Below are 10555 nucleotides of genomic sequence, written 5' to 3'. Positions count from 1 at the left end.
AATGTGAATATTAAGAGGAAATGGATTATTTTTTATATCGGTTTTTGTTATTATGTTATTATTCGTATTTGAATGATTTGAGACTGCAGTTCCACCGCCCACCAGCTGAGGGCAACCAAACCCGGAGCGCCGCTACGTTTAACTTCCGTCTCCAAAACCAAAATGGGTGGCGCCAAAGCTTGACAACAAAGCGGCTGTTCCCCCACAACGGACCACCCGGAAAAGCTCACTTTTCTCCCCAAAGTTCACCTTCAACGACTTTTTTTCTCTTCCCCCAACAACGTCCGGATATTATAACAAAGTTTCGGGAGTGTTTCTGATCGTCCAGATGTCAACATGGCTCCGAAGAGCGAGCAACTTCTCATCGTGTTGTCCATTCTGGAAGGTGAGCGTCAACTGTCAGCGCCACTCTAACACAAACGCAAACAAAGTTACAAGTTGAACTTGTTAAGTCTCTATATTGTTACGTTTTTAACGTAAACTCATTCTTCGCTAGTCGCTTTAGCAAGCTAACGCGCACGGCTATAATAGCTTGCTTATTTCAAACGTTAAACCTCTTATACTAAAACCAGACTTTTGCACACAAAAAAAAAAAACTATGTCAACTACTATATGCGTTTTTGGAAGTGACTTTACAAATGTGTTTGTATAAAAGTAGTCGTTTGGGGTTGTGGGCAGGGCGCGATTTCCCCAAGTGCCCTCGGCTCAGTTTGGAGGTTCAGGCGAGCTTTGACGGCGAGCAGCTGACAACCGACCCCGTGGAGCACCTGGAGCAGCCGCACTTCAGCACCGAGCTGGCCTGGGAGCTGGACCGCAAGATGCTGCACCAGCACAGGTATGTGTGTGTGTGTGTGAGGGCCTGGGTAAAAGTATTTTTCTCCAGTTTTCCTCCGATTGATGAGCTTTTTATTTATTGTGAATATGACCATGTGTGTGTGTGTGTGTGCAGACTGCAGAGGACCCCCATCAAGCTTCAGTGTTTCACCGTGGACCCCAGCAACAACAGCAGGGAGAACGTGGGCTACATTGTGCTGGACCTCAGATCCGTTCAGGAAGTCCCACAGGTTTGTCGGTCGACTGTGGCAGGGCGTCAACTCGCTGCCGCATTAATGTTGGTCTTTGCCACACGTGTCACCAGGATCCTCGTTGGCATACGCTGCTGAGCAGCAAGTACACAAATAAGAAGCCGTCGCTGCTCCTCAGCATGGTGCTGGAGAATGACGGCAAGTCCACGCCACCACCACCACCCTCTCCCCAAGCACCCCGAAACAAGAAGGCCCAAAGAGGTGCTACTTCCTGTTTAGTGTCTTGTGTTTCGGTGCTCCTCCTTCATTGCGTAAAAGAATAAAACTGAAACGTTGTTCTCTTTTGTTACACACGTGACTCTCCAGCGCCTCGCTCGAGCGGGCCCGTAGCCCCGCAGCCCCTCCTGGACAAGCTGGAGGCGGTCCTGGTGCCTGAGCAGGGTTATCATCAGATCGGACCCGACAGCGTGGCCACCGACATGTTTGTGCTGTCCGTCACCGTGGCTTTTGTTGCCAAGTTGGAACAGGTGAGAGGAACTCCATACCGGTGACCATGCGTGTGTGGTGAATCTTGTGTTAATGTGAGGATGCATGCGCGTTTGTGCGCACATTTATACGTTTGCGTGTGTGCCTGTGCTTTTGTGTGTCTGCATGCGCGAGAGTTTGTACTTGGTGTGATGGTGAGTTTGTCTGCACGTGCTTGCAGTTAATCCCCACCACACTCAAGTTGTCATCAGAAGATGCCGGCTTCTTCTTTTTCTACACGTTGCTGGGCAACGACATCACCAGCGAGCCATTCCGGAACCTCCTGACGCCGGACTTCCAGCCCGAGCGCGCCTCGGTGCGCATCCGCAGCAGCGACCGCGCCCTGCGCGCCTTCCTGTCGCAGCAACCGCCCTTGGAGATCCACCTGTGCTGCGGCACGCACTCGCTGGGCAGCGCCGACGTGCCCCTGGCCACGCTGGCCGGTCTCGCCGTGGACCTGGAGGAGAGGGCGGCCACAGTGGAGGGCGTGTTTGTGCTACAGCCGCCCGCCCGCGTCAGGCGCTCGCTGCCGGCGATGCCCGCCGACTTGCAGCCTAACGTCAGCGTGGCCATCACACTGCGCCGAGAGGACGTGGCGCCACAGCTACAGGTTGATTAAACTAAGATCGTACCAAATTTGATTGAGACAATCGGCAAAATCGAAGGACTCATGCTATTTTTCTTCTTTTGGCAGTCGTTTTGGGAGGCTGCAACAAATGAATGGTATTTCCATTCATTTCAAAGGGGAAATGTAATTTGTACAAATTCCTTGTCATCCTGCAGACTTCGTCCACCAAAGAAGGACGCAACATAAACCCGTGTGCTGCCGTCACGCTGGCCGCTGAAGACCAAATTGCCAGTTCGACTCCAATCCGAAATCCTCCTGAGATCGTTGCGCTGTCGCAGAACCAGCAGGAGGCACTGTCGCACGGTACGTCCGACTCATCCCGTCGATCCCTAAAATGTGACATTCTGACCGAGTTTGTCCTGCAGACGTGGAGCCGCTCGCCGCATGTCACGCCCAGGGCGAGGGCGCCACTTCTTCGTTGCTCGGCTGCGCCCTCAAAGCGTCCATTCCGCCATCGGCGCATCGCTACTGTTTCTCTCTGGATCTCTGCAACCTCAGACAGACTGGACTCTTACACACCATCGCTGCCACAATCAGGTTCGCACAACAGCGCACCCTTAACACGAACAACTACAAAGAAAAAGGTTGACACAACACCAGTGCAGCTCTACAATTGCCAAGAACTAAAGGTTTCTACATCTCTGCTATTTTCGGTTTTAGCTAGGTTTACTTATTTTGCTTGAGCTGGAGGCTAGTCATGGCTATACCCTGGTCAGGTACTCGTACGAGTTCTTCGGCAGCACGGTGCCCGTGATGACCAGCCACCCCGTGGAGCTGCGCAGGAACGCGGACGTGTCTCTGCCGCACTCTTACTGCGCCTTCGACTTTGCCGCCGTGCCGCAGCAGCTGCAGGATACCTTCCTCAGGTATGAAGTCATGCACAGAATATTTGGAGGAAGGCCACACTAAAATCTGAAGTTATCTTTCCGTATAACACGTTTTGGCTTTGAAAATATTCTCCTGTCTCTGAACAAGAATTCCTCTGGTGTTGGAGCTGTGGCACCACGACGCCAGCAGTACCAACGATTTCCTGATTGGCCGAGCCTCGCTGCAGCTTTCTCGGCTGCTTGCCGCCGAGAGGAGCCGACACCCGGACGGTATGAGGGACGCGCCCTGGCGCCAAATCCACCAGGACCGAATCCCCTTCTTCTCCACCCAGAGGTGCTTCTGTCGCTCGGCTAAGCTGACCTTTGTTTAGTAGTCTCTGGCGCCAACTAGAGGACTGAAAACAAAATGCCATCTTCACCCCTCTGTGGCTTAGCTCCAACGAGAAAGCAGCAGAGTTGACCCTGGTGGCCACCCTGGACGACTTTGGGCTCGTGAACACTAAGGATATCCCCGTGTCGGATTCGTGGCGGAATGAGCCCGCACCTCCTCTGCCAGAGACGGCCGCCGAGCCAGCTGCGCCGCCTGCGCCCGGGGGCCCGCCGCCCCCCAGAGATAGCGCCGAGTACCGCACGGCCCTGGAGCTAGAGCTGTGGAAGGAGACGCAGGAGGATCTGTTCAACAATCAGGTCCCCCTCCATGCATTCCCTTGAAAGCTGAAGTTTAGACACACTTTGTAAAAAGACACATGTGACATGTGTATGTTCTTCTGAGCGTCGCAGGCATTAATTCTGCGACACGTTCCGTTGTGCCCGTGTAGCTCCGGCAGAAGGAGTTGAGTCACATGCAGGCGCTGGCAGAGGAGTGGATGCGACGAGATCGCGAGAGGGAAGCCTGCGTGAAAAAGAAGGTGAGGGCAACATTTTGCTGACTCGCGAGGAAGGTGAAGCGTTCACATGTCGGACATCTCAGCAAAATTGTGGCAAGACAAAAGGCCTTACCCGAATATGAATCTTTGCCGTTTGTTGTAGGAAATGGAGTGCAGTCGTCTGGAGGAGCAGCTTCAGAAGACTCTGTCTGATCTGGAGAAGAAGGAGAAGATTTTGAATGAAGCCGAGCTGAAGGTGGTGCTTCTCTTCTCGTCGTGTCTTCCGCAATGTTTCCTCGGCCTGACGTCTTCCACGGCGTGCGTGTCTCGTCAGACCCAAAGGATGCAGCGCGACCTGCAAGCCGAACACAAGCTAGAGCGGAAGGAGGTGCAGGAGACCATCAAGAGGCTGCAGCTGGAGTGTGACCACCGGATTGCGCTAGAGCGAGACAAAGTACGCCTGATGGAGGAGGAGCGAACGCGGCTCCTCAAGCAGGTACAGGAGATCCAAATTTTGGCAATCATCCGGAGATCCCTGTCCCCCCCCTCCCCTTTTACAAAATCCTGCTCCAGTTTTTCTTCTAGCCATAAAAATGCACTGATACACGTCAATCTGGGAGCCATTAGCGATTAAATCCACCTGTCGCCTCCATCGCTGCAAGTTGCCTATAATTCCGCTAGATGGCAGTAAAGTATGACTTTGGCTGCTTTGGCAGAAGAATTGGTATAGTAGTAGTAGTAGTAGAATAGGTGGGTTTCTTAGAAAAGTAATCAAAAAAGAATCCATGAATGAAAAATGGCAAATATAGATTTGCACATGTGGGTTCAACCTCTTTGAGGTGGTCTTTGAAGAACACCCCATTCGATCAACTTTTTCTTTTTCTTTTTCTTGTTCTTCAGATCACAGACTGGGAGAACCGCTACAAGCAACTGGAGAAAGACTTTTATCACTTCAAGGATCAACAGAACATCAAACCCGAAGTCCGCCTGCAGTCCGAGATCAACATTCTGACACTGGAGAAGGTAGCGTGGTGCTCCGCGTGAACGAGCTCAACATAAAGAGACGACAAAGAGGATGTTGTGTCGTTGTCTACCAATCAGGTGGAGCTGGAGAGGAAGCTGGAGTCCACCACCAAGTCCAAACTTCATTACAAGCAGCAATGGGGGCGCGCACTGAAGGAACTGGGTCGCTTCAAACAGGTAACCAAGGCTCACAAAATTCATTCACAGCTTTCACACCTCTTTCTTATCTTCTCCGCCTTATTTACAGTAATCCAGTGGAAATTTGATTATGATATTTTTCGGATGGTAAATTTCCCTGCTGCATCCTTGTGCCACATGTGGAACTCGCCATAGGGCACACATTACATTTTCTACACTCCTAAAATTTCAAGTTAGTGGCCACCGTGCCTCGTAATTTAAAAAAAAAACAATAACAAAGTCAGTCTGGAGCCCTGTACTGTTTGCCTCGGCCCATTTCAACAAACGTCCTTGCCACAAGATGGTGACAAAGTTCAATTTTTATTTGCTTTGGAGTGCTCAGTACCCCCAAATATCTAAAAGTCGAACCATGAATATTTTTGGTTTCACTGTTCCTTTCCCCCTTTGTCCTCTTTGCATCCCGCTCTTCATTTGTCACGTTGACCGGCCGTATTGTTTTGCTTTGCGTCATCTCTGAGCACCGCCAGTCTGCCCGCCGTAAAAGTTGCAGCGGCAGGACAAATGTTGCTTTTCCCAGCGGGAGCTGGCGGGATTAACACGCACATGAAAGGCTCCCCCCTAGAAAGCTTTCCAATTCCAAATATTGGGACAAGCAGCGCCAGTCGATCTTCCCCGAGCGCAAATATTGGGACAATAACGAGGCCCGGCGGCCATCTTGTTATTGTTAGGGCCCCCGCTGAACGTTCTCGCCGCCCGTTTGACTTTTTAATGGCCACAAAGTGTCGAAGGCAAACGTGTTTAGTCTTCTTTTATGGAGCGGACGGAGTGGCTGCGCCAGGACCACACAAACATTCCACAACCTTCTGCTGGACTTTTTCTTTCACACCAGCAACAATTCATCATCTTTGAACAGCGCAACGGGCACATTTCCTTGTTGATTTTCCTGATGATTTCATTTTGGGGAATGACGCTCAAGTCTCAGTATGTCTCAAATGACGGATCGCTGCCATCTACTGGTAGTTGCGTGCCAGTAAAGTTAGCTTGTCAGAACATCCCCAGCCATCACAAAATTGTCTTTGTGTTCATTCAGTCAGTCCACGGCCTTCGGAGTTAGTGGCACTGGACCTTGTAAATTCAATTCTGTTGCTATCTGCTCTGCCTCTTCAACCAATCAATCATATTTCAAATTTTCCCGACCCTTGCCAATGTCGGCAGTTTTTCATCCTCTCAACTGGCTGGAGCCAACTTCTGTAGCGTTAATATCGCGTCGTTGTCCGACAATGGCAACGAGCAGCTTCCAACTGTGAGATGAATGACTCGATGATTTTCTGTGACCTGGACTTGTCCTTGGCAGCACGTCATGCAAAAGTTTGTTATTCCAGCAATTAGGCCAAAGGCGCAGGCGAATCCAGACAGCCAGTCACTCCTCGGGGAGCTTCTTGTGTCAACACGCGTTCACGTGAAGCATGTTTTTCTCCATGCCCCGAGCCCGCCCAGCTCCACTTTTCCCACCCGCCGTCGGCTGGAACACTGACAGCCCTCAAAAAGTCTTTTTTTATATTAATTTTCATCCCTCCCACCGCCTGCTGACAAACTTGCTTCTGTCCCATGTCTCACTGGATTCCCACTTCTGTCTATCCAAAGTCTCGCCAACATTTTCTCATGCCAGCAAGCATACGTTTGAGATACACGGCCATTTTTATTCGTTATTCTTTGGGAAAACTGCTTTTTTCCAGATATGATATCTATTTAGATTTTCAAGCTAATGAACACTTAAAAGGCTGCAAGTCAATTTTTTTAGAAATTAGCAACTCTAATTGAAATAGATAAAAGTAACTGATATCAATTTGTTTGCCTTTATTTTTGCGTAAGGCAAAATGTCGCATGAATGTGATAAGTGGGAATGACTGCAATATTAATTAAAAAACGAAAATTGCAATTCAAATAGTTGAAGCGAGAAGTCAGACTCCGACGCTTTGATTGCTGTATTAAAACGTTCACTTTTCTGAATTTACGGCTCACATCAGCATTAAAGCGGAGCGGAGCTTTTTTGTTTTTGCTTCAATGATTAACGAGCAACTCGCCGAACGCCGAGCGAGCGGGACGACAGAAATACGACTTGCAGGCGCTAAATCCCCCCCCCCTCCCGTCATGTCGGCCGGCGTGAGAATTCCTCAGCTCCGGCTGCATTTTTTCTCACGGAGGTTTTCCGAAAAATGTCTGGAGTGAACCCTCGTTTATTGCAGGATACATTCCTGACTCACCCACAATAATAATAATTTAAAAAAAAGTTCACACTTGATTCATGAAGCCCCTTTGGAAGTATTACTTTGTATTTTTTTTTATCATATTTTTTTACAGTTTACGAAAACTAACGAATGTGCGCACCTTGTTGTCGCGTGTGGCATGCGCAGCGCAAGGAGGAGAGCGAGATTATGCGTCTGAAGAAGCAGCAGGCCGAGTTGGACGCCATGAGGCTGCGCTACGTGGCCGCCGAGGAGAAGGAGGTGGTACGACAAGAGCGGCAGGAACTGGGGGACATCAGGAACGAACTCAATAGGTGAGCGCGACACTATTAGCTTCAAGGTGCTAACATTGAACTCGTTTAATTCATTTTTCATCTTGAGGCAAAAATGTATTTCACTTTCAGCATTCAAATTCCCGCCAAACAATTCCTTATTTATTCCCAATAATGCATACAACAAACACACATCATTTGAAATTCACAACATTCAGCAAATTTGGTCATGATATTGAAACGTTTACGCCGCTTTCTTCCCCCAGGTTGAAGCAGCAAGGGGATATAGGCCCCACCTCCTCGGGCCCAGTCCCCAGTTTGAACCACAGCGCAGAGGAACACCTGAGCCGCCTTCTGGAGGAGCGTGACACACTTCTCCGGACCGGCGTCTACGGGCATGACGACCGCATCATCACCGAACTCAACCGACAAATCGGCGACGCCATGGCCGACGTCAGCTGACGGCCAATCCGCGAACAGCCAGGGTACATCGCGGCAGGAACGCTTCCGTTGCGCTCATGGAAAGTGCCAAGCTCAGCTACCCCTTCCAACATGTGAAAGTAGCATGTGAATAATAAACAAAGATTTTATTTATTCATTATTGTGTTTTGGTGCCACGCGACAGGGCGATGCAGTCAGCAGATGGCGCTACAGCCTCACTAGAATTTATTTTTTTAAATAAAACGATTGAACTGCCTTCCTTCCCCTGTGCATCCACGGATCAGTCAGTGAAGGTGTTGCGTCTCCCTCCTGGCGTGAACTATGTAAGTCAGAAGGTCGATTTACAATTTGCCAAGACAAGAAAGAAGCACCCAGTGAAACACCACTTCTGTTATGCGTGTTTTCTCCAAGCTAACGGCTAACTTGATTGCATGAAGGGATGCGCCGTTATGCAAATAATTTTGCTTCTCTAATCTTGATAATCTTGATTTTATAAATTAAAATGATGGTGAGCATCGGGGGGGGCCCCATTTCAACCCCTTACACTGAGTGCCAAGCAGGGAAGAAATGAGTACCGTTGTTATAGTCACCGGTATGACTCGGCCGGGGGTTGAACCCCCGACCTCCCAATCTCAGGGCGGGCACTCTCCTCTTCGGCCACTGAGCTGGTAAACACTTGTGTCGTAGTATAACACTTATAGTAGTTTTTAAATAACGTGTATACCTATATACGCCTAAATATTGTTATCCAATATATCTACTGCAATTTTACATTAGATTGCTGGTTTGAAATTTGCTTTTAATATTATTTTTAATAAACATTTATGTTAAAACTTGTCTGTCTGTTCGCCAATTAAAACATAAAAATCAGACATTTGGTTAACTGCTTTATATGGCAATATGTGTAGGTACACTACACGAGGTTAAAAAAAAAAGAGAATAAATAAAGGGTTAATTGCACAACAAAAGCATTTCCTCGCACCTGGGCTCGAACCAAGCTCTTGCCGAGAAAGAGCCCGAGTTAACCGGTCGGCCATTTCGACCGGTAGTCTAAAGAGCTTGCACTGTTTTGTACGAGCGATGTGTATTAGAGTTCTTTAAGGTGAACTGAATCTTTAGAATCGGTTCACTCAAAATATTTCTTCAAAAGAATCGTTCACCAAATCGTTCGCTACACTTTCTTATTTATTTATTTTATTATTTTTATTTATTTTTATTTATTTATTTAAAAACTAAATAACGTGTATACCTATGTACGCCTAAATATTGTTATCCAATATATCTACTGCAATTTCACATTAGATTGCTGGTTTGAAATTTGCTTTTAATATTATTATTTTTAATAAACATTTATGTTAAAACTTGTCTGTCTGTTCGCCAATTAAAACTTGTCTGGTGTTTTATTCCTTGTTTCTTTATTCGCCAATTAAAACATAAAAATCAGCTTAATCATGCTTTATATGACAATATGTGTAGGTACACCTTCAATAGGTACACTACACAAGGTTTAAAAAATAAATAAATAAAGGGTTAATTGCACAACAAAGTAATTTCTCGCACCTGGGATCGTAACAAGTTCCTACCGAGCAAGAGCCCGAGTCACTAACCAGTCGGCTATTTCGACCGGCCGTCTACAATTGCTTGCACTGTTTTGTACTAGTGATGTGCATTCCAGTTCTCCAGTGAACTGAATCTTTAGAATCGGTTCACTCAAAATATTTGTTCAAAAGAATCGTTCACCAAATCGTTCGCTACACTTTCTTATTTATTTATTTTATTTTTTACCTCGTGTAGTGTACTAAAATATCCCATAATTATCTGCCTAAATAATTGTGACTAATTTAAAACTATTCTACTTGTTAATACCTACAGAATAACATAATAACATATTCTAACCGGAGATTGCATTGACCTAATTTTCACATGGTCCTTGTTTACATTTTGCATTTGACACTGACAGCTGTCAAGTGCCACGTTAGGGCTCTTCTTGTGTAAGTTTTTTTTGTTATGGGTTTTCTTTTGTAAGTTTAACTTTGGGTACTTCGAAAGTGTCATTTTAAATTGTACTTTGCTAGGTGTTCGTGTACACAACGTGTTGTGATGACATCTGCTGTGGAGTCTTCACTGAGCTAGTCGCTTGTGAGCTGCTCCATAAAACCATATATGTTCCATGGACTACCAAGCAAGGCTTCCATAGGGTAGTTGGTAGTGCTCTGGGCTTTCACCCCAGCGACCCGGGTTCAAATCTCAGTGGGACCAGAAAAATTTTATCATAGAAAATTTGCAACACAGTTGCTCGTGTAACCATAAAACCATACATGTCCCATGAACTGAGAGCAAGGCTCTCATAGGGTAGTGGTTAGTGCTCTGGGCTTTCACCCCAGCGACCCAGGTTCGAATCTCAGTGGGGTCCAAAAATTTTTATCAGACAAAATTTGCAACACAGGTGCTCGTGTAACCATAAAACCATACATCTCCCATGCATTGAGAGCAAGGCTTCCATAGGGTAGTGGTTAGTGATATGGGCTTTCACCCCAGCGACCCAGGTTCGAATCTCAGTGGGA

The 10555-nt window shown here is 47.4% G+C and overlaps 1 protein-coding gene across 1 annotated transcript; it reads left to right on the top strand.

Moving 5' to 3' along the window:
- Nucleotides 1–135: 135 nt before the first annotated feature.
- cep120 (centrosomal protein 120) lies at nucleotides 136–8247 on the top strand. Its single transcript, XM_049763069.1, has 18 exons — nucleotides 136–385; nucleotides 679–835; nucleotides 950–1064; nucleotides 1139–1286; nucleotides 1392–1552; nucleotides 1732–2160; nucleotides 2334–2481; nucleotides 2544–2715; nucleotides 2895–3044; nucleotides 3154–3339; nucleotides 3440–3692; nucleotides 3824–3913; nucleotides 4035–4127; nucleotides 4206–4367; nucleotides 4772–4894; nucleotides 4973–5071; nucleotides 7447–7592; nucleotides 7817–8247. Exons 1-18 carry the CDS (start codon nucleotides 337–339, stop codon nucleotides 8010–8012), a joined length of 2877 nt encoding a protein of 958 aa, XP_049619026.1. The 5' UTR covers nucleotides 136–336; the 3' UTR covers nucleotides 8013–8247.
- Nucleotides 8248–10555: the final 2308 nt, after the last annotated feature.

This window comes from Syngnathus scovelli, chromosome 3, assembly GCF_024217435.2.
Source record: "Syngnathus scovelli strain Florida chromosome 3, RoL_Ssco_1.2, whole genome shotgun sequence".
NCBI classification, from domain to species: Eukaryota; Metazoa; Chordata; class Actinopteri; order Syngnathiformes; family Syngnathidae; genus Syngnathus; species Syngnathus scovelli.
The sequence above is the reverse complement of the archived record's forward strand: the minus strand, read 5'-3'. Positions and strand labels throughout refer to the sequence as shown.

Coding starts and splice junctions, on each gene's coding strand:
- cep120 (XM_049763069.1), top strand. CDS start 337: ATGGCTCCGAAGAGCGAGCAACTTCTCATCGTGTTGTCCATTCTGGAA. Junction 2,161..2,333: donor ACGTGGCGCCACAGCTACAG/GTTGATTAAACT, acceptor GTCATCCTGCAG/ACTTCGTCCACCAAAGAAGG. Junction 3,045..3,153: donor CTGCAGGATACCTTCCTCAG/GTATGAAGTCAT, acceptor TCTCTGAACAAG/AATTCCTCTGGTGTTGGAGC.